This window comes from Salvelinus fontinalis, unplaced genomic scaffold (assembly GCF_029448725.1).
Source record: "Salvelinus fontinalis isolate EN_2023a unplaced genomic scaffold, ASM2944872v1 scaffold_0084, whole genome shotgun sequence".
Lineage (NCBI taxonomy): Eukaryota > Metazoa > Chordata > Actinopteri > Salmoniformes > Salmonidae > Salvelinus > Salvelinus fontinalis.
In genome coordinates, this window is record NW_026600293.1 from 403,828 (window position 1) to 427,443 (window position 23,616).

At 44.0% G+C, this 23,616-nt stretch overlaps 1 protein-coding gene across 4 annotated transcripts in view; it reads left to right on the plus strand.

The window, feature by feature from the left end:
• Positions 1 to 23,616, plus strand: part of LOC129842995 (homeobox protein Meis2) — a 92,556-nt gene that overhangs the window by 15,669 nt on the left and 53,271 nt on the right. For all 4 annotated transcript variants that reach the window (XM_055911719.1, XM_055911717.1, XM_055911715.1 and 1 more), the window contains exon 7: positions 1,587 to 1,701. In XM_055911719.1, the coding sequence (XP_055767694.1) occupies positions 1,587 to 1,701 (115 nt within the window). The remainder of the gene's footprint in view (positions 1 to 1,586; positions 1,702 to 23,616) is intronic.

Here is a 23,616-nt window from a genome sequence, read left to right on the forward strand (position 1 = left end):
GTGTGTGTGTGTGTGTGTGTGTGTGTGTGTGTGTGTGTGTGTGTGTGTGTGACTCATGTGTCTATCTGTACTGTGTGTATAGGAGTGACGTGGTCAGTCTATCCCTCTGTGGTGTGAATGGCAGAGGAAATTCCACTTGTAGCCTGCCTTCGTGTGGCACTGATAAAGCCTTTCCTGTACTGTGCTGTAGGACGCCAGTTCCCCGGTCCGGACCAGCAGGGACCTGGGAATAACCAGGAGAGAGAGAAGGAGGAGAAAGAGAAAACGGGAGGAGAGAGAGAATAAGGAGAGAGAGGGAGGAGAGAAAGGGAGGAGAGAGAGGAAGAAGAGAATGGAAAAAGAGAGATGGAGGAGAGGGAGGGAGGAGACCGAGGGAGGAAAAAGGGGAGTAGAGAAAGGGAGGAGTAACTGTACTTATGAGCTCCAAGTTTTTATTGTGCAAACCATGCCACTATTGGAGCCAGTTGTCTCTGTAGGAGTACTCTGAGCTTTCTCTGAATGTATGTGTATCTCTGGGTGTGTGTGTCTCTCTCTGTGTGTCTCTCTGTGTGTCTCTCTGTGTGTCTGTGTGAGTGTGTGTGTGTGTGTGTGTGTGTGTGTGTGTGTGTGTGTGTGTGTGTGTGTGTGTGTGTGTGTGTGTGTGTGTGCATTGTTTGGCAGATTAGAGGGAGAATCACTGTCATATCTTATGTTCATTTCTGACAGTGCTGATGATGAATAGCTCTTGTGGTGTATTTAGACTTCTTTCCTCGATATTCCTCACTTGACACGGAAGTCTCAATTGGTTACGGTATAAACTAAGTCCACGGGCCCGGCCATATGTGTTTAGACAATTCTTCAGCGAGCACCCTGCCTGCACCGTTCAAAATCAGACTCCACATTAACTGTCTTCTCTGTGTTGTGTGCTCTTATGTGTTAATGAAACTCTGTGATTGCAGAGTTTAGACATTAGTGCATGTGGCTTTTGTCTTTCTGCTTTTGATTGTAGCAGCGTTGTTGATTGTGTGCTAGGGGGAATGAGTAGAGGTCTTTGCTTTCCCAAGGAATGCAAGCAGTCACAGAGATCCTCGCTGCACTGTAGACCCTTACAGATGTCACTCTGATGTTTCCAACATACTCATGTGGTCTCCCGCTCTCTTCTCCCCTCTCCCCATCTCTCTCCTCCTCCTTCCTGCTCTCCTCTCCCCATCTCTCTCCTCCTCCTTCCTGCTCTCCTCTCCCCATCTCTCTCCTCCTCCTTCCTGCTCTCCTCTCCCCATCTCTCTCCTCCTCCTTCCTGCTCTCCTCTCCCCATCTCTCTCCTCCTCCTTCCTGCTCCCCTCTCCCCATCTCTCTCCTCCTCCTTCCTGCTCTCCTCTCCCCATCTCTCTCCTCCTCCTTCCTGCTCCCCATCTCTCCCCATCTCTCTCCTCCTCCTTCCTGCTCTCCTCTCCCCATCTCTCTCCTCCTCCTTCCTGCTCTCCTCTCCCCATCTCTCTCCTCCTCCTTCCTGCTCTCCTCTCCCCATCTCTCTCCTCCTCCTTCCTGCTCTCCTCTCCTGGTTTGCGGTTTGGATGGATCTCTCTCTTTTGTAAAACTCCAAACAGAACCCAGCTTCCTGGAGAGACCACGATGACGCCACCTCCACACACTCGGCCGGCACACCAGGGCCCTCCAGCGGGGGCCACGCTTCACAGAGCGGTGACAACAGCAGCGAGCAAGGTGAGCCAGCATACACACATGCACACAGGTATGCACGCATGCACACACCCACACAAACACATACACGCATGCAATGTAACATTTTAAGGATTTGCCAATCCACCGCTTTATAGGACTAGAATAAATGGATGGCATTGACACTTACTCTTCAACTCCTCATTAGAAATAGTGTTGAAGTGTCCATTTTCTCTCACTTGTGTGCACACACGTGCACAAGCACAGCACTGTACAGCACATAACAGTACAGTACAGTACAGCACAGCACAGCACATAACAGTACAGCACAGTACAGCACAGCACAGCACAGTACAGCACAGTACAGCACATAACAGTACAGCACAGCACAGCACAGCACAGCACAGTACAGTACAGCACAGCACAGCACAGCACAGTACAGCACAGCACAGCACAGTACAGCACAGCACAGCACAGTACAGTACAGCACAGCACAGCACAGCACAGCACAGCACAGTACAGCACAGTACAGCACAGCACAGTACAGTACAGCACAGCACAGCACAGCACAGTACAGTACAGCACATAACAGTACAGCACAGCACAGCACAGCACAGCACAGTACAGCACAGTACAGTACAGCACATAACAGCACATAACAGTACAGCACAGCACAGCACAGTACAGCACAGCACAGTACAGCACAGCACAGCACAGTACAGTACAGCACAGCACAGTACAGTACAGCACATAACAGCACATAACAGTACAGCACAGCACAGCACAGTACAGCACAGCACAGCACAGTACAGCACAGCACAGTACAGTACAGCACAGCACAGCACAGCACAGTACAGTACAGCACATAACAGTACAGCACAGCACAGCACAGCACAGCACAGTACAGCACAGTACAGTACAGCACATAACAGTACAGCACAGCACAGCACAGCACAGCACAGCACAGCACAGTACAGCACAGTACAGCACAGCACATAACAGTACAGCACAGCACAGCACAGCACATTATTAACTGCTGTAGCTGTAGCTATTTAGGGGTGGAGTTGAACAGGGCTCTAAGAAAAGCAGGTGATTAATAGGATATTTGTGCCAGTTTTCACTAGCATTTAAAACATATTAACGTTGCTAGCATGACAAGCCTAATTACAAGTCAGAACAACTTCTGTTTTTATCTGGCTCTAGTCTGGATGGACTGCTTGCCAGCCAGCCTGCCACAATGCATTAAAAAGAACAACCTGTACACAATATTATAGTTATAATGCAAGTCATGTCTGTGAGTCTGCATTTTGGATAGTTACAGTGTTCTGACTTTCTAGTATTCACATTTGTTGAAGTATTCAAACGAAGACATCAATGCAAGGCATCACACCAAAACAGAACTAACAAACTTGTTTCAATTCATGAATAAGGGATTCAACACTGTTATCGTAATAGTGTCTTTGCTAAGACAACAGTGGTAATTAGCCACTAGCCTTTCCTTTCTTGTCCTGCCCTTGTTTTCAATGTTCTCTGTTGCAGTCAGAGCTCCTTTTACTGGCGGCTGTGTGTGTGTGTGTGTGTGTGTGTGTGTGTGTGTGTGTGTGTGTGTGTGTTTGTGTGTGTGTGTGTGTGTGTGTGTGTGTGTGTGTGTGTGTGTGTGTGTGTGTGTGTGTGTGTGTGTGTGTGTGTGTGTGTGTGTGTGTGTGTGTGTGTGTGTGTGTGTCTGTTTCCGTCTGGGGTTTGCATGGAATTTCATCACACACACACACACACACACACACACTCTTCTCCCTCACAATGTCTGTCTCCACAACAGGCCAGATGCTTGTCAAGTTCAATCACGGCTATCCTTTTGCAGATAGGCAATCAAATATATTGATGGTGTGTGTGTGTGTTCTGTGGTTGTGCTGGTTTAATCATAGAGTCTGTCTGAGTCTGTGAGTCTGTCGGAGTGGCTGTGTTGCTGAAACATTACTGACCACAGAGACACTCCTAGAGTAGACCTTTGTGGTGGGCCCGTGTCAGGACTAGTTGCATCAAAGGCAGCTGACTGGCTGATCAAAAGGGGCTTGGCCTTGACAGTATCTCCGGTTCTCGAGGTGCACCGCGATTTAGAGAGGATCTGGCCAGTCACTGTGGCCTGTGTCTGGCAAGGTGAACAGTAGCTCTGAGATTCAGTTCACATATTGAACCCCTTTGTAGAAACCAGTGTAGCTACTGTACATCTGTCAAAATATGAATTTGTTAAATTCAGGTTTATTGAATATACTATAACTTCTCATTGTTGGTCATCCCTTCAAAGCCAGTACAGGAGCCCTCCTTTCATAGAGAATAAGCGATGCAGAAAAGAAGGCTACACAAGGGAGAGAAATAATAGAGAGAGGGAGGAAGTAGAAAGAAATGCACTCCCTATTGATTATCTTACACGCATATGTACAAGTGACCTGTAATCCACAGAGCACTTATCGACTCCTCTCATCACCGGATCCAGTAACAGCTGATCAATATGGGCCAAGACAGTTACCGTACGACGCTGAGCACTGGGCCAAGTAGGACCCAGACCAGATCTGGGCCTCCCTGCCCCAGACCAGACCTGGGCCTCCCTGCCCCAGACCAGACCTGGGCCTCCCTGCCCCAGACCAGATCTGGGCCTCCCTGCCCCAGACTAGACCCGGGCCTCCCTGCCCCAGACCAGACCTGGGCCTCCCTGCCCCAGACCAGACCTGGGCCTCCCTGCCCCAGACCAGACCTGGGCCTCCCTGCCCCAGACCAGACCTGGGCCTCCCTGCCCCAGACCAGACCTGCCCCAGACCAAAAGGGGATAAATGCTGTACTTACCTCCAGCTCAAACCCCTGAGTGAAAAAAAGGAAAATAAGGAGGAGGGGGATAGAACAAAAGAAAGAGGAGAAAGAAAAAGAGATGCCAAAACGAGGAGGTGTAGAGAGAAAGGAGTAGAAAAAACAGAGTAGGGAAAATGAGGAGAGAAAATCAAGACAGAGTGAAAAAAAGAGTACGAATGAGAAAAAAGAAGAGAGAAAGGAGCGAGAGAGAGGAGGCAGCTGATTTAATGGTCTAATGAGGCCGTCCTCCAGCCAGTTGTTTCGTGTGAGGCTCGCTCTGACCTTTAGCTCCGCTCGGGAGCCCGTCCGCCTCATTTTTCACATTCTTGCAATTACGTTTACGCTTGAAGCTCTCCCTGACTCACAACTCTGGCCCTTCCACTCTGACAGAGCCCCCTGTCCTCTCCCCTCCACTCTACTCCTCTCCATGCATGGATAGCCTTCTCATCTCAACCATATTTCCACGTTACAAAAATATACTCCATAGTCTGAACACTTAAGCCCACAGAGAAAGAGCCAAACGTGTGCCTCACCTAATTAATCAGGTATTTAACAGGTTAGCCTCTGTTAAAATGGGTGGAGGTTGAGGTACTGTAGAAAGAAAGAAAGAAAGAATGAGGGGAAAGGGACAGAGAGAAAGAGATAGAGAGTCAGGGAGGCGGAAGGAAAGACAAGAGCTGTAAGGAACGAACAAAAAAACCCATAAGCGAATCATCCTTTTCTGTGAATACTTGTAGCCCTTTCCTGCAGTCAATGACCAAAAGCCCCCTCTTTGGCCTCATGGGTGGAATGGTACTCATATTTTTAATCATTTCATAATTAATAAAGTTTTAAACTTTTTTTATGACGGAAATCCAGTGTTTCTATATCAAACAGTTTTGTTATATTTCAGTCTTCTGTGATGTATATAAAGTGTAATATTGGGATCCAATCTCAAAATGTATAACATTTCACCTCTATATCTGACATGGTACAGGTGTCTGCTTTTTTGTAAGCCCATAACCATGTGTGTGAGGTGTATACTTTTGTTTCAAAGTAGATTTGTTTAAGACTACCAAAAATTACTCTGTGTGGGCCTGATTTAGCCCACTGCAGGTTGAAAGAAGTGTGGGGCTTTAAAAAATCGCTTAATTTCTTTTAAATGAGAAGTCTTAAGGCCACCTTTTTGGGTCTTGTATTTTCTAGTGAGTGTTGAAATGTTCCTGATTTATATAACCTACACAGGGGTCTCTGACAATGGCTAAGTGGATGCGTTGGCGAGTGTGAATTCTCCTGTTTTCCTCCTCATGTTAATCAGTCATTACTTTGACGGTTTATAGTTTCTGTTAGGTAAATTACATGACAGCATACACTTCTCATACCTTTCCCTCCCTTCTGAGAAAGAGAGAGAGAGAGAGTGTGTGAGTGTAGATACAGGCCTAGAGAAAATGTACATTCGTAACAACATAATCTCTCACTTGTATCTCAGCACTGAGCATTATTCTGAACCCCTGCCAGAAAACATTTTAACTTCTCTAGGGTAGGGGGCAGCATTCAGAATTTTGGATGAAAAGCATGCCCAAATTAAACTGCCTGCTTCTCGGGCCCAGAAGATATTATATGCATTTAACTGGTAGATTTGGATAGAAAACACTCTAAAGTTTCCAAAACTGTTAAAATAGTGTCTGTGAGTATAACAGAACTGATTTGGCAGGCGAAAACCTGAGAAAAATCCATTCGGGAAGTAGTTTTGTTTTTGTTTTTGTAGTTTTCTACTCAATGCCATTACAGTATCCATTGACTTAGGACTAAAATTGCAGTTCCTATGCCTTCCACTAGATGTTAACAGTATTTAGAAATTGTTTCAGGCTTGTATTCTGAAAAATTAGGAAGTAAGAGCAGTCTGAATGAGTGGACACTAAAGTGTCACAGAGCTTTTTCATGCAAACGACCGAGAGAGTGCCTTTCTTGTTTACCTTTTATATTGATGACGTTATTGTCCGGTTGAAATATTATCGATTATTTAGGCTAAAAACAACCTGAGGATTGAATATAAACATCGTTTGACATGTTTCTATGAACTTTATGGATACAATTTGGATTTTTTGTCTGCCTGTAATGACTGCATTTGAGCCTGTGGATTACGGAAGAAAACGCGTGAACAAAACGGAGGTTTTTGGATATAAAGAGACTTTATCGAACAAAAGGAACATTTATTGAGTAAATGAATGTCTGCTGAGTGCAACCATATGAAGATCATCAAAGGTAAGGGATGAATCTTATCTCTATTTCTGACTTGTGTAACTCTTCTACTTGGCTGGTTACTGTTTGTAATGATTTGTCTAGTGGGCTATGTTCTCAAATAATCGTGAGGTATGTTTTCGCCGTAAAGCATTTTAAAAATCTGACATCGTGGTTGGATTCACAAGAAGATCATCTTCAAACCTATGTAAAATATGTTTTGTTTTCTGAATTTTTATAATGAGTATTTCTGTATTTGAATTTGGCGCCCAGCAGTTTCACTGGCTGTTGAAGAGGTGTTACGCTAACGTCTCACATACCCAAGAGAGGTTAACCAGTGAGAAAATATGTGTATCCCCTCTTAAGGAATAATTTATTGTGAAGCAGTAAGCAAGGTGAAGCATGCTCATTGCTGTCAGTAGAGATTGCCAGTTAAGGTTTTGACACATTGGAGAGAGGGTTTGGGTACAGCACACAGGCCTGCTAACACCCCACCCCCCTCCCTCCTCATCCTCCACCTCATTCGCTCACACACTTTTTTCCCATTCTGAAATCCCTTCCAAAAATGAAAAAATGAATTATCACCTTGGGGGGAAATTCTGCACTCTTACTTACTGTCTGTGATTAGAACTCCATGTGTTCTAGCTTGATAAACAGCAGTGGTGCATGGGAGAAGTTTCAATAGGCTTCCTTACAGATTGCAGCTCAGTGCTCTCCACTATCAGAGCATCAGTGTTGGCTCGTCTTGTAGCCCTTTTGATTAGCAGCACCTTTGATTTATTCTGAGCTTATCTTGAGACACCAGAAACGTAAATTAAGTAGTAATAAGTCAGACCTGATGTCAGTGGCTGTTTAAAAATAGGAGTTTATTTCGAAGAAGGTGGCCAATATCAGTTTAAAACACCCAAAGTGTGTTTGAGCTGGAAACGGATGAAGCATACTCCACTTCATGTCCATGCCAAACATTGTACAGTCAGATACACTCACAGACTCACTCAACTACAGTAAATCCTCACTACTGATACAACTTCAAGGCAGGGAAGCTCCCTCCCTCCCTCCCTCCCTCCCTCCCTCCCTCCCTCCCTCCCTCCCTCCCTCCCTCCCTCCCTCCCTCCCTCCCTCCCTCCCTTTCTTCAGTCCGCTCCTATAATTATTAGATATGCATGAAAACCAAATCCATGTTGACATCTTGAGTGGTGAGCAAAAGGCCTCTCCGTACCATTCCCCCCATTTTACTACCAAAAGCCCCAGCAAAAAAAAAGAGAAAACGTTTTGTACATTTTCTCAGCAATTGAACAATCCTCCATGTTCTGCAGCTACACAGACTCCCCTGAGAGGTACAGAGAGAGAAAGATAGAGGTTGAGGGAGAGAGAGGTTGAGGGAGAGAGGTTGAAGGAGCAAGAAGGTTGAGGGAGAGAGAGGTTGAAGGAGAGAGAGAGAGAGTTTTAGGGAGAGAGAGAGAGAGGTTGAGGGGGAGAGAGAGAGTGGTGGGGCTTGGTGGGAGCGTGCTACAGTAGCCCTGGTGGCGGTGTGGTGTGTGTGTTTTCAGTGTGTGTTGGAGTGTGTGCAGCTCGCCCATCCCTGGCCAGGGGCCCCTCTAGGCAGGGCCATTGTGGTTGAGCTCACCAGAGGGGGGTCATTCCTTGTGGGGACACGGCTCCCTGGCCAAACCCAGAAATCTGTCAGTTTCCAGACCTTTGGCTTCTTTTTCTCTTTTTTCAAGGCCCTGGTACAGCTTTACTGTGTGCTCAAATGAAGTCCCCCCCAAAATAAGAGAAGTAAAAGGAAACCACAACAGAAAGGAAGCCAGGGACTCAGCTAAAACACAAGATGGAAGCCTTGTTGCATTTTTGTGTCTGCTGTTCCTGCCCTGTGTGTATGTGCTAGTTGGCTGTCTCTGGGTGCCTGTTAGAGTTTAATTTAGACTAGTAATTAAAGCTGAATACTGGCCAATAAACAACAGATAAACAGTAAAGCAGAACCGGGCCCTGCTGTTTTATGGCCATCACTCCCAGCTGTTAGAGGACTGATAACTTTTACACAGTGCCCCTACCTCACCACAACACCACAGCAGTGGAAACAGGCAGGCTAGACGTTCCTCCTTCTTTCAAAACAATACAGAGAGCAGAGAGAGAGATGCTCAAGAAGGACAGAGCGAAAGAGAGAGAGACAGAGAGAGAGAGATAGAAAGAGGATGAAGTGAGGGCAGCCAGGGTGAGGATAGCAGCAGCCAGGGTGAAAGGTTTAGGAAGAGGAGCCTGCCCTCAGTAGATTGCTTACAAAACCACTTAAATGGCAACAATGATCGCATTAACAATAAATTAAGAGCTATCGTGATGTGCCTAGTGTGCCTTCCGCCTGTGGCTTTCACTGGCATTTGGGCCGTCGGTCACTGTGCCCACAAATCTTATTGACACCCTAGCCAAAGCAGGAGAATGGATAAACACAGAGCTTTCCTACACAGGCCTGGTCTACCCGTAGCATGACTTTCCAACATGCATAACGTTACTACATGAAGAGTTCTCCATGGGGTTGTTGTCTACATATGGGTTGTAAAGCTGTGTCACTACATGTCCAGACCATGCTAGTCAGGTGTCTGTGGCGTTGTTGTGAAAACAGTATCAGTGTCTCTGGGTTTGTTCAGAAGGGGCAGGGCTTTTGTTGAAAGCTGAGAATAGTTGCTCCGGAGGGGGAAGAAAACACAGAACAGAGGGGATACTTTCATGATCCCATTAGCATAAGAGTGGCTAAATTATTCATGCAGAGTGCTTAATCTATGGGGCCAGTATAGTTAATGCACATAGTTTTAAAATGGATCTCTCCCGCTCCCTCTGCTCCCTCCACTCCGCACTGAGACCAGATTCTTGCTGGATTCAGCATTCACAGGCATTTACAGGCATTCACAGGCATTCACAGGGCCTCACTCTCAGACGCACGTTGGTGTACACACACACACACACACACACACACACACACACACACACACACACACACACACACACACACACACACACACACACACACACACACACACACACACACACACACACACACACACACACACACACACACACACACACACACACATTGCTTTGCTCCAAGCTGTTTCAAGGGGCTCAGTTCTCAGGCTCATCCCCCTCTCTTTTAGTCTCTCTCTATCTCTCTTTCCACCACCCTCCCTCACTCACTGCAGACTATCTGGCCCTTTTCCAAATGGTGATTAAACAGAATGATCAGCTCCCCCCTCCTCTCTCTCTCAGCCCCCCCCCCCCCTCTCTGTTCTCTCTCTTAACATGCTGGAATCTGTGAGAAAAAAAGCACACATCAAAAGAATAGAAAGAAAAGAAGCGTTAATGCTCTCCAGTAAGTCTACCAGAGGATCTCCAGTAAGTCTACCAGAGGATTTCACCCACTCCCTCCTTTCCTGCCTTCCCCAAGCTTTCCCCTCCACTCTGCACCCCAACCACTCTCCTCTCCTCTCCACTCCACTCTCCTCTCCTCCTCTCCTCCTCTCTCCTCTCCTCTCCTCTCCTCACCTCTCCTCTCCTCTCCTCTCCTCTCCTCTCCTCTCCTCTCCTCTCCTCTCCTCTCCTCTCCTCTCCTCTCCTCTCCTCTCCTCTCCTCTCCTCTCCTCCCTTCCCTTTGGTTCTCAGATGTTCCTCAGGCTGTCCCTCCCTCCCTTTCTGGCTGTGGCAAGGTCCCTCTGGTCCATAATCATGAACAGGCCACCAGCCCAGTTCAGCTCGGCCCGGCTCTGATCAACCCGAGCCTGGATCCTCTCCCTCTCTTTTCTCCCTCTGCAGCGGGAAAGACACATTAACTGGGTCAAGCTAATGTGCAAGCTAATGTTTGCTGGACATAGGGAAAAAATTACTAAAATTATTCTGACAGCAGCTGAAGAGAATGTATGTTATGCGCCATCAGGGGAAAGCTTCTTTCTTTCTTTCTTTCTTTCTTTCTTTCTTTCTTTCTTTCTTTCTTTCTTTCTTTCTGTCCTCTCTTTTAGTAGATGAAGACCAGCTTCTCTGGAAGTGAGTTGGGTGTAATTAAAAAACAGAGAGGAAATGATGGGGGGAAACAGGAAAGCAATCATGATTGAACTATATGAAGCATGGTGACCTGTTCTGTGTGTTGCACCTCATGGGCTAGAAAGAGAGAGAGAGAAATAGAGTAAGATGTAAATAGAGATATTGAGTAAGTAAGATGTAGAGCAAGGAAAGAGAGAGAAGGGTAAAAATAGAGAATTATAGTAAGAGAGAGACAATAATAGAAAGAGAGAGATACAGAAGGACTAATAGAGAGAGAGAGAGACAGTAATAGAGAGAGACAGACAGTAATAGAGAGAGAGAGATAGTAATAGAAAGAGAGATAGTAATAGAGAGAGAGATAGTAATAGATAGAGAGAGACAGTAATAGAGAGAGAGACAGTAATCGAGAGAGAGATAGTAATAGAGAGAGAGATAGTAATAGAGAGAGATAGACAGTAATAGAGAGAGAGACAGTAATAGAGAGAGACAGTAATAGAGAGAGAGATAGTAATAGAGAGAGATATAGACAGTAATATATAGAGAGATAGTAATAGAGAGAGAGAGAGATAGACAGTAATAGAGAGAGAGATTGACAGTAATAGAGAGAGATAGTAATAGAGAGAGAGAGAGACAATAATAGAGAGAGATAGACACTAATGGAGAGAGAGAGAGATAGTAATAGAGAGATAGACATCAATAGAGAGAGAGAGAGAGAGACAGTAATAGAGAGAGAGAGATAGTAATAGAGAGAGAGAGTAATAGATAGAGAGAGATAGTAATAGAGAGAGATAGACATTAATATATAGAGAGGGAGAGACAGTAATAGAGAGAGAGAGATAGTAATAGAGAGAGATAGTAATAGAGAGAGATAGTAATAGAGATAGATAGTAATAGAGAGAGAGAGAGAGACAGTAATAGAGAGAGATAGTAATAGAGAGAGAGACAGTAATAGAGAGAGAGAGAGAGAGACAGTAATAGAGAGAGAGAGAGAGAGAGACAGTAATAGAGAGAGAGAGACAGTATTAGAGAGAGAGAGATAGTAATAGAGAGAGAGATAATAATAGAGATAGATAGTAATAGAGAGAGAGAGACAGTATTAGAGAGAGAGATAGTAATACAAAGAATTTGAAAACAAATCCAATTTTGATAAACTCCCATATCTACTGGGAGAAATTCCACAGTGTGCCATCACAGCAGCAAGATTTGTGACCAGTTGCCACAAGAAAAGGGCAACCAGTGAAGAACAAACACCATTGTAAATACAACCCATATTTATGCTTATTTATTTTAACTTGTGTGCTTTAACCATTTGTACTTTGTTACAACACTGTATATATATAATATAACATTTGTAATGTCTTTATTGTTTTGAAACTTCTGTATGTGTAATGTTTACTGTTAATTTGTATTGTTTATTTCACTCTTGTATAATATCTACCTCACTTGCTTTGGCAATGTTAACACATGTTTCCCATGCCAATAAAGCCCCTTGAATTGAAATTGAATTGAGAGAGAGATAGATAGTAATAGAGAGAGACAGTAATAGAGAGAGAGATAGTAATAGAGAGAGAGAGACAGTAATAGAGAGAGAGAGATAGTAATAGAGAGAGAGAGAGTAATATAAATAGAGAGAGATAGTAATAGAGAGAGGAAGACAATAATAGAGAGAGAGAGATAGTAATAGAGAGAGATATACATTAATAGAGAGAGACAGTAATAGAGAGAGAGAGAGGCAGTAATAGAGAGAGAGATAGTAATAGAGATAGAGATAGTAATAGAGAGAGATAGACAGTAATAGAGAGAGAGATAGTAATAGAGAGAGAGATAGACAGTAATAGAGAGAGATTGGCAGTAATAGAGAGAAAGAGAGATAGACTCTAATAGAGAGAGATATAGTAATAGAGTGAGAGATAGACAGCAATATAGAGAGAGATAGTAATAGAGAGAGACATTAATAGAGAGAGAGATAGTAATAGAGAGAGAGAGAGAGTAATGGAGAGAGAGATAGTAATAGAGAGAGATAGACAGTAATAGAGAGAGATTGACAGTAATAGAGAGAGAGAGATAGACAGGAATAGAGAGAGATAGTAATAGAGAGAGAGACAGTAATATATAGAGAGAGATAGTAATAGAGAGAGAGATAGTAATAGAGAGAGATATATAGTAATAGAGAGAGATAGTAATAGAGAGAGAGAGAGATAGTAATAGAGAGAGAGAGATAGTAATAGAGACAGAGAGACAGTAATAGAGAGATAGATAGACAGTAATAGAGAGAGATAGCCAGTCATAGAGAGAGAGAGAGAGAGTAATAGAGAGAGAGACAGTAATAGAGAGAGAGACAGTATTAGAGAGAGAGATAGATAGTAATAGAGAGAGAGAGAGAGACAGTAATATATAGAGAGATAGACAGTAATAGAGAGAGAGATAGTAGTAGAGAGAGATAGACAATAATAGAGAGAGAGATAGTAATAGAGAGAGATATACATTAATAGAGAGAGACAGTAATAGAGAGAGAGAGAGAGAGAGACAGTAATAGAGAGAGAGAGAGAGAGAGAGAGAGAGAGATATGCAGTAATCGAGAGAGAGATAGTAATAGAGATAGAGGTAGTAATAGAGAGAGGACACAGTAATAGAGAGAGAGAGACAGTAATATAGAGAGAGCGATAGTAATAGAGAGAGAGATAGACAGTAATAAAGAGAGATTGACAGTAATAGAGAGAGAGAGATATACAGTAATAGAGAGAGATATAGTAATAGAGAGAGAGATAGACAGCAATATATATAGAGATAGTAATAGAGAGAGACATTAATAGAGAGAGAGATAGTAATAGAGAGAGCGAGAGAGAGAGTAATGGAGAGAGAGAGATAGTAATAGAGAGAGAGAAATAGTAATAGAGAGAGAGATAGACAGTAATAGAGAGATTGTCAGTAATAGAGAGAGAGATAGACAGGAATAGAGAGAGAGAGATTGACAGTAATAGAGAGAGATAGTAATAGAGAGAGAGAGGCAGTAATATAGAGAGAGAGATAGTAATATAGAGAGAGATAGTAATAGAGAGAAATAGACAATAATAGAGAGAGAGACAGTAATAGAGAGAGAGATATAGTAATAGAGATAGTAATAGAGAGAGATAGTAATAGAGAGAGATAGACAGTAATAGAGAGAGAGAGACAGTAATAGAGAGAGAGAGACAGTAATAGAGAGAGAGAGACAGTAATAGAGAGAGAGAGAGATAGTAATAGAGAGAGAGATCGTAATAGAGAGAGATCGTAATAGAGAGAGATAGTAATAGAGAGAGATAGACAGTAATAAAGAGAGAGATTGACAGTAATAGAGAGAGAGATTGTAATAGAGAGAGATAGTCATTGAGAGAGAGATAGTAATAGAGAGAGATAGTAATAGAGAGGGAGATAGAGAGTAATAGAGAGAGAGATAGACAGTAAAGGATGACAATGCTGCTGTATTTTTTACAATGATGACAATGCTGTTCGGCCTCTTTAAAGGGATACTGCTTTCCCAAGAAATTGTGGATCTTGTTTTAAGAGGCGATAATCCAATTGATCTAGTCGCCACCAGATTTGTTGTGTGTGTGTTTGTGTGTAAAGCAACGAGAGAGAGAGTTCCAGAGACAGTCAGGTGCCATAGGCAGCACCAGGCTATGTCTGGCCTGACCCCGGTCCCCATTCTAGCTGAGAGAGAGGTTAGTGAGGCCACATCTGTCAAAGGCGCACCTGCGGGGGGACTCCAGTGCCCTGCATAGCTGCTCAGCCAGCCCCGTTTAAGGTGTCCTTAGTTGGTATTTAACCCTGACTCCCAGGGTCTCCTTCCTCGCACGCTTCTTTGTGTTTGACCAATGAGCCTTGCTCTTTTACTTTCTTCATTCTTCTGTCTCCCTTAACTCTCTAATCCCTCCTGTAACCCCCCCCCCCCTCCCTCGAGTCTCTTAACCCCACCTCAAAGCTAGAGTCGCCAAAAAATGATAAATGAATAAATAAAAAGTAAAGCATTGTTGAAGGTAAGTGTATTGCTAGCTAGTTAGCTGTGTGGTGTGGTATAGTCTAGTGCAGCTATTCCCAAACTGCACAATGCCGTTGGGGGTACGCCAAATAAAAATGTGATTCGGATTTAAAAGAAACAAAAAATAGGTGAGAGGCGAGGTTTTCTTCTCGCTTGAGTAGCCTCGTTTCACCGCCAAAAATAAAACAAAACCATCTAGTGTTCAGCGAAATAACAACACAATGTCAAATATAGGTAGCCTAGTCAAATAATTAATATCCAATCACATTAACCGTTACTCTCTCGCGGGAATTCCACTAACGGTCCGTATGTAGCCAAATGTAGCTGCTACTCCTTCCGTTTGATGGAAATGGATAAATGGTTAAAATAAGTAAGGCCCGCGTCCATAGAGACATATACCAGCTCTACTGGTAGTACTGCTACTACCAGCAGTAGTACACATGCACCTGTCGAAGACACAAGTTGTTCTGCTTCCACGAGCAAATCCAATGCTAGCATCAGTAATTGTACATTTGTTGTTAGCCCAGCTAGCATGGACACTGACAGTTGTGAATCTGATGCAGCCGAAGAGCTACTGCCCCCTTACCCAGGAAAGCACTGAACAACAGTTTGTTGTTTGTAAGAGTGGGTTTGTAAGAGTGAGTTTGTAAGGGTGGGTTTGTAAGAGTGGGTTTGTAAGGGTGGGTTTGTAAGGGTGGGTTTGTAAGAGTGGGTTTGTAAGAGTGAGTTTGTAAGGGTGGGTTTGTAAGGGTGGGTTTGTAAGAGTGGGTTTGTAAGAGTGAGTTTGTAAGGGTGGGTTTGTAAGGGTGGGTTTGTAAGAGTGGGTTTGTAAGAGTGAGTTTGTAAGAGTGAGTTTGTAAGGGTGGGTTTGTAAGAGTGGGTTTGTAAGAGTGGGTTTGTAAGAGTGAGTTTGTAAGGGTGGGTTTGTAAGGGTGGGTTTGTAAGAGTGGGTTTGTAGGAGTGAGTTTGTAAGGGTGGGTTTGCAAGGGTGGGTTTGTAAGAGTGGGTTTGTAAGGGTGGGTTTGTAAGAGTGGGTTTGTAAGAGTGAGTTTGTAAGGGTGGGTTTGTAAGGGTGGGTTTGTAAGAGTGGGTTTGTAAGAGTGAGTTTGTAAGGGTGGGTTTGTAAGGGTGGGTTTGTAAGAGTGGGTTTGTAAGAGTGAGTTTGTAAGAGTGAGTTTGTAAGGGTGGGTTTGTAAGGGTGGGTTTGTAAGAGTGGGTTTGTAGGAGTGAGTTTGTAAGGGTGGGTTTGCAAGAGTGGGTTTGTAAGGGTTGGTTTGTAAGAGTGGGTTTGTAAGAGTGAGTTTGTAAGGGTGGGTTTGTAAGGGTGGGTCTGTAAGAGTGGGTTTGTAAGAGTGAGTTTGTAAGAGTGAGTTTGTAAGGGTGGGTTTGTAAGGGTGGGTTTGTAATAGTGGGTTTGTAAGAGTGGGTTTGTAAGAGTGGGTTTGTAAGAGTGAGTTTGTAAGGGTGGGTTTGCAAGGGTGGGTTTGTAAGAGTGGGTTTGTAAGGGTGGGTTTGTAAGGGTGGGTTTGTAAGAGTGGGTTTGTAAGAGTGAGTTTGTAAGAGTGGGTTTGTAAGACAGGGTTTGTTAGGGTGGGTTTGTAAGAGTGGGTTTGTAAGGGTGGGTTTGTAAGGGTGGGTTTGTAAGAGTGAGTTTGTAAGGGTGGGTTAGTAAGAGTGGGTTTGTAAGAGTGAGTTTGTAAGGGTGGGTTTGTAAGAGTGGGTTTGTAAGGGTGGGTTTGTAAGAGTGGGTTTGTAAGAGTGAGTTTCTAAGACAGGGTTTGTTAGGGTGGGTTTGTAAGAGTGGGTTTGTAAGGGTGGGTTTGTAAGGGTGGGTTTGTAAGAGTGAGTTTGTAAGAGTGGGTTTGTAAGAGTGAGATTGTGAGAGTGAGTTTGTAAGGGTGGGTTTGTAAGGGTGGGTTTGTAAGACAGGGTTTGTTAGGGTGGGTTTGTAAGAGTGGGTTTGTACGGGTGGGTTTGTAAGAGTGAGTTTGTAAGAGTGGGTTTGTAAGAGTGAGTTTGTAAGGGTGGGTTTGTAAGGGTGGGTTTGTAAGAGTGGGTTTGTAGGAGTGAGTTTGTAAGGGTGGGTTTGCAAGGGTGGGTTTGTAAGAGTGGGTTTGTAAGGGTGGGTTTGTAAGAGTGGGTTTGTAAGAGTGAGTTTGTAAGGGTGGGTTTGTAAGGGTGGGTTTGTAAGAGTGGGTTTGTAAGAGTGAGTTTGTAAGAGTGAGTTTGTAAGGGTGGGTTTGTAAGGGTGGGTTTGTAAGAGTGGGTTTGTAGGAGTGAGTTTGTAAGGGTGGGTTTGCAAGAGTGGGTTTGTAAGGGTTGGTTTGTAAGAGTGGGTTTGTAAGAGTGAGTTTGTAAGGGTGGGTTTGTAAGGGTGGGTTTGTAAGAGTGGGTTTGTAAGAGTGAGTTTGTAAGAGTGAGTTTGTAAGGGTGGGTTTGTAAGGGTGGGTTTGTAATAGTGGGTTTGTAAGAGTGGGTTTGTAAGAGTGGGTTTGTAAGAGTGAGTTTGTAAGGGTGGGTTTGCAAGGGTGGGTTTGTAAGAGTGGGTTTGTAAGGGTGGGTTTGTAAGGGTGGGTTTGTAAGAGTGGGTTTGTAAGAGTGAGTTTGTAAGGGTGGGTTTGTAAGACAGGGTTTGTTAGGGTGGGTTTGTAAGAGTGGGTTTGTAAGGGTGGGTTTGTAAGGGTGGGTTTGTAAGAGTGAGTTTGTAAGGGTGGGTTTGTAAGAGTGGGTTTGTAAGAGTGAGTTTGTAAGGGTGGGTTTGTAAGAGTGGGTTTGTAAGGGTGGGTTTGTAAGAGTGGGTTTGTAAGAGTGAGTTTCTAAGACAGGGTTTGTTAGGGTGGGTTTGTAAGAGTGGGTTTGTAAGGGTGGGTTTGTAAGGGTGGGTTTGTAAGAGTGAGTTTGTAAGAGTGGGTTTGTAAGAGTGAGATTGTGAGAGTGAGTTTGTAAGGGTGGGTTTGTAAGGGTGGGTTTGTAAGACAGGGTTTGTTAGGGTGGGTTTGTAAGAGTGGGTTTGTACGGGTGGGTTTGTAAGAGTGAGTTTGTAAGAGTGGGTTTGTAAGAGTGAGTTTGTAAGGGTGGGTTTGTAAGGGTGGGTTTGTAAGAGTGGGTTTGTAGGAGTGAGTTTGTAAGGGTGGGTTTGCAAGGGTGGGTTTGTAAGAGTGGGTTTGTAAGGGTGGGTTTGTAAGAGTGGGTTTGTAAGAGTGAGTTTGTAAGGGTGGGTTTGTAAGGGTGGGTTTGTAAGAGTGGGTTTGTAAGAGTGAGTTTGTAAGAGTGAGTTTGTAAGGGTGGGTTTGTAAGGGTGGGTTTTTAACAGTGGGTTTGTAAGAGTGGGTTTGTAAGAGTGGGTTTGTAAGAGTGATTTTGTAAGGGTGGGTTTGCAAGGGTGGGTTTGTAAGAGTGGGTTTGTAAGGGTGGGTTTGTAAGGGTGGGTTTGTAAGAGTGGGTTTGTAAGAGTGATTTTTTAAGAGTGGGTTTGTAAGACAGGGTTTGTTAGGGTGGGTTTGTAAGAGTGGGTTTGTAAGGGTGGGTTTGTAAGGGTGGGTTTGTAAGAGTGGGTTTGTAAGGGTGGGTTTGTAAGGGTGGGTTTGTAAGAGTGAGTTTGTAAGACAGGGTTTGTTAGGGTGGGTTTGTAAGGGTGGGTTTGTAAGGGTGGGTTTGTAAGAGTGGGTTTGTAAGAGTGAGATTGTGAGAGTGAGTTTGTAAGGGTGGGTTTGTAAGAGTGGGTTTGTAAGGGTGGGTTTGTAAGAGTGAGTTTGTAAGAGTGGGTTTGTAAGAGTGAGTTTTTAAGGGTGGGTTTGTAAGAGTGAGTTTGTAAGAGTGGGTTTGTAAGAGTGGGTTTGTAAGAGTGAGTTTGTAAGAGTGAGTTTGTAAGGGAGGGTTTGTAAGGGTGGGTTTGTTAGGGTGGGTTTGTAAGAGTGGGTTTGTAAGAGTGAGTTTGTAAGAGTGAGTTTGTAAGGGTGGGTTTGTTAGGGTGGGTTTGTAAGGGTGGGTTTGTAAGAGTGAGTTTGTAAGAGTGGGTTTGTAAGAGTGAGTTTGTAAGAGTGAATTTGTAAGGGTGGGTTTGTTAGGGTGGGTTTGTAAGAGGGAGTTTGTAAGAGTGAGTTTGTAAGGGTGGGTTTGTAAGAGTGGGTTTGTAAGAGTGAGTTTGTAAGAGTGAGTTTGTAAGGGTGGGTTTGTAAGGGTGGGTTTGTAAGAGTGGGTTTGTAAGAGTGGGTTTGTAAGAGTGGGTTTGTAAGAGTGAGTTTGTAAGGGTGGGTTTGCAAGGGTGGGTTTGTAAGACAGGGTTTGTTAGGGTGGGTTTGTAAGGGTGGGTTTGTAAGGGTGGGTTTGTAAGGGTGGGTTTGTAAGAGTGAGTTTGTAAGGGTGGGTTTGTAAGAGTGGGTTTGTAAGAGTGAGTTTGTAAGGGTGGGTTTGTAAGAGTGGGTTTGTAAGGGTGGGTTTGTAAGAGTGGGTTTGTAAGAGTGAGTTTGTAAGAGTGAGTTTCTAAGACAGGGTTTGTTAGGGTGGGTTTGTAAGAGTGGGTTTGTAAGGGTGGGTTTGTAAGGGTGGGTTTGTAAGAGTGAGTTTGTAAGAGTGGGTTTGTAAGAGTGAGATTGTGAGAGTGAGTTTGTAAGGGTGGGTTTGTAAGGGTGGGTTTGTAAGACAGGGTTTGTTAGGGTGGGTTTGTAAGAGTGGGTTTGTAGGGGTGGGTTTGTAAGAGTGAGTTTGTAAGAGTGGGTTTGTAAGAGTGAGTTTGTAAGGGTGGGTTTGTAAGGGTGGGTTTGTAAGAGTGGGTTTGTAGGAGTGAGTTTGTAAGGGTGGGTTTGCAAGGGTGGGTTTGTAAGAGTGGGTTTGTAAGGGTGGGTTTGTAAGAGTGGGTTTGTAAGAGTGAGTTTGTAAGGGTGGGTTTGTAAGGGTGGGTTTGTAAGAGTGGGTTTGTAAGAGTGAGTTTGTAAGAGTGAGTTTGTAAGGGTGGGTTTGTAAGGGTGGGTTTGTAAGAGTGGGTTTGTAAGAGTGGGTTTGTAAGAGTGGGTTTGTAAGAGTGAGTTTGTAAGGGTGGGTTTGCAAGGGTGGGTTTGTAAGAGTGGGTTTGTAAGGGTGGGTTTGTAAGGGTGGGTTTGTAAGAGTGGGTTTGTAAGAGTGATTTTTTAAGAGTGGGTTTGTAAGACAGGGTTTGTTAGGGTGGGTTTGTAAGAGTGGGTTTGTAAGGGTGGGTTTGTAAGGGTGGGTTTATAAGAGTGGGTTTGTAAGGGTGGGTTTGTAAGAGTGGGTTTGTAAGAGTGAGTTTGTAAGGGTGGGTTTGTAAGAGTGGGTTTGTAAGGGTGGGTTTGTAAGAGTGAGTTTGTAAGAGTGAGTTTGTAAGACAGGGTTTGTTAGGGTGGGTTTGTAAGAGTGGGTTTGTAAGGGTGGGTTTGTAAGGGTGGGTTTGTAAGAGTGAGTTTGTAAGAGTGGGTTTGTAAGAGTGAGATTGTGAGAGTGAGTTTGTAAGGGTGGGTTTGTAAGACAGGGTTTGTTAGGGTGGGTTTGTAAGAGTGGGTTTGTACGGGTGGGTTTGTAAGAGTGAGTTTGTAAGAGTGGGTTTGTAAGAGTGAGTTTGTAAGGGTGGGTTTGTAAGAGTGGGTTTGTAAGAGTGGGTTTGTAAGAGTGGGTTTGTAAGAGTGAGTTTGTAAGAGTGAGTTTGTAAGGGAGGGTTTGTAAGGGTGGGTTTGTTAGGGTGGGTTTGTAAGAGTGGGTTTGTAAGAGTGAGTTTGTAAGAGTGAGTTTGTAAGGGTGGGTTTGTTAGGGTGGGTTTGTAAGGGTGGGTTTGTAAGAGTGAGTTTGTAAGAGTGGGTTTGTAAGAGTGAGTTTGTAAGAGTGAATTTGTAAGGGTGGGTTTGTTAGGGTGGGTTTGTAAGAGGGAGTTTGTAAGAGTGAGTTTGTAAGGGAGGGTTTGTAAGGGTGGGTTTGTTAGGGTGGTTTTTGTAAGAGTGAGTTTGTAAGAGTGAGTTTGTAAGGGTGGGTTTGTTAGGGTGGGTTTGTAAGGGTGGGTTTGTAAGAGTGAGTTTGTAAGAGTGGGTTTGTAAGAGTGAGTTTGTAAGAGTGAGTTTGTAAGGGTGGTTTTGTTAGGGTGGGTTTGTTAGGGTGGGTTTGTAAGACAGGGTTTGTTAGGGTGAGTTTGTAAGAGTGGGTTTGTTAGGGTGGGTTTGTTAGGGTGGGTTTGTAAGACAGAATTTATTAGGGTGGGTTTGTAAGAGTGGGTTTGTTAGGGTGGGTTTGGGGTATTTAGAGCTGAGTAGAGCAGCTACACTCTACAGGTAGTAGCATTAACAATGCGGCCTGCGTACAGGAGAGTGGGAGTGGGAGGACCATAAAGACAATTCATTCAGTTAAGATCTGAGTTCTTCCCCCATTTTTACACGTACGTCTTTTACGTTTCTTCAAATCATTGGAGGGCATTATAGGAGATAAGCTCATTTTCTAGTCTGATTCCCACTGCTACATGGTTTAGTGAGTCTTTAAGCAAATGGGTGATTGTTGTAGGGTAGAACGGAATGTCTACTTACTACACATAGACACCTGATCACTTTCTGGTCCTGGGACAGGGGAGCAAACTGAGGGAGGTGAGAGATCTGACATTGCTTTAGTGCCATTAGCTCTGTTTATTGGAAGCCAGAGTCTAATAATTTCTGATTACCCCAAGGAGGTATATGGAGTGTTAGTCGGCAAGGATAATTCCTTATTTACATGCCCCAAGCAGTGAGCAAGCAGCACTCTTAAGTAACAGAGGGGCTAAATGTGCAACAACACAAATCAACATGCCAAACAAGACACACCCATCTTGGCTGGCTTCAGGGCTCAGGGTGAGAAAACATTCATTATGCATCTACCATAATTCATTTAGAAGGTTATCAATTTCCGAATACAGGGAAGATGTTTGGAGGGGGTAAGGGAAAAACGCTTTATCAAAAGAGAGAGATAAAAAAGAAACAAGCTATACAAGAATAGGGAGCTCAGCGCCTGTTTTTTTTTAAAGGTTGTTCCAATTACACAGTTTTCCATGTTCTGAGGCTGAACATGCATGGTAAATGCTGCCATCTTTTTCCCTTATTTCCAGTGTCATGCCCCACCCCCCTTAAATATAGTAGTTAGATTATGCTTTAATGAAAGCCATTTGGTTCGGGAAATGATTTATTTGTATAATTTTGTTGTGATTGAGGCTACACAGCAATGCTCTACTTCAAATATTGTCTTTCTCTTTATTTAGGGTTGCTGTTTGTCTGACTTCTGCCCTGCCTAGTCAAGAGTTTGTGTGTATGAGCTTGTACTTTGACAGTTGTTGTGTAGTAGTTGCGTGCTTTTGTCTTTCTCCCCTTTTTTTAAGAAAAAAATATTTTTAAAAGCATCTTTCCATCCTCCATCAGGCAATGATGACTAAGGCCCCATTAGAACAAGTGGTGGGAGCTAAGGAAGAGAGGAGGGTTTAAAAGAATGAAAGAAAGAAGAAAACATTGCTGTCTTGCGATAACCAGTCCTTTCTTAAAATGTTTTGAAAACCAAAAACCCCACCTCGGGAACAAAAAAAGAACGAGTGCCGAGTGAAAAAAAAGCTCAAACACATTGAACATCTTTTGTAAGTGAGGGGGAAAAGCGGCATTGTTTGGAACGAATGCTTACTCCCTGGGATGCAGTCCTTAGACAACTGACTGTCTGCGTGAGACATCTGTGAAGCCTGACCTTATGACCCCGGAAAGAATGTTGTTAAGGTTGGGGAACTTCCCCTGCCTTTACCCCTGCATGGCCCGGAGGACAGCCCAGCCGGCACCAGTGGAGAACAAACTCCACAACTATTAAAAAAACACCAACACACAAAAAGAAACAAGAAGTGTAACAAAAAAACTGAAGCTAGAGATGAAAAAATAACTGAAAAGGACTCAGGCCTAGGCCAAGGAAGAGAGAAAGAGAGAGAGAGAGTAGAGCAGAGGACTTGGTCTGGAGTTTGCCCCACAGGCCTCGCTGCCTGTTTCTCCTCTGGCCCCCCATGAGATCGTTTTCATCCTTTATAAGTCAAAAGGAAGCCTTGTTGAAAATGAAAGGTTACGCAAGCCAACAAGCGCCAAGGCCCTTGGAAGAGAGAGAGAAAGAGAGAGAGAGGAGAAGCTCCCTGCTGCAAGGGCCATGGTGCTATTCAAAGCACCTGCCACTGTGTGGGCGCCCATCCATGATCCATTGTTGGGCAGAAATTAGTTGTGCTCTCCTTGGCTTCCTTTGGGTCCTGAGGCATGTGGCCCTCAGACCTCCTTGTTGTTTTCACCACCACTGATATGTGCTTGGAGGATGCGTGGCCCCAGCTACCATCACCACTGGCTGTGGGCCTTTGCCCTTTTTCTATTTTTTCTCTTTCACACATTCACTCTCTTCTTCACTTCGCTTTCTTACATCTGTCAGTATTTGGAAGTTCAAGCCTTAATCACCCTTATCCAGCTTGGCCCAAGCTCTTCATCTTGTTCTNTGGAGGATGCGTGGCCCCAGCTACCATCACCACTGGCTGTGGGCCTTTGCCCTTTTTCTATTTTTTCTCTTTCACACATTCACTCTCTTCTTCACTTCGCTTTCTTACATCTGTCAGTATTTGGAAGTTCAAGCCTTAATCACCCTTATCCAGCTTGGCCCAAGCTCTTCATCTTGTTCTCTCTCTGACTTTCTTCCTCCTCTCTCTCTCTCTCTCTCTCTCTCTCTCTCTCTCTCTCTCTCTCTCTCTCTCTCTCTCTCTCTCTCTCTCTCTCTCTCTCTCTCTCTCTCTCTCTCTCTCTCTCTCTCTCTCTCTCTCTCTCTCTCTCTCTCTCTGACTTTCTTCCTCCTCCTCTCTCTCTCTCTCTCTCTCTCTCTCTCTCTCT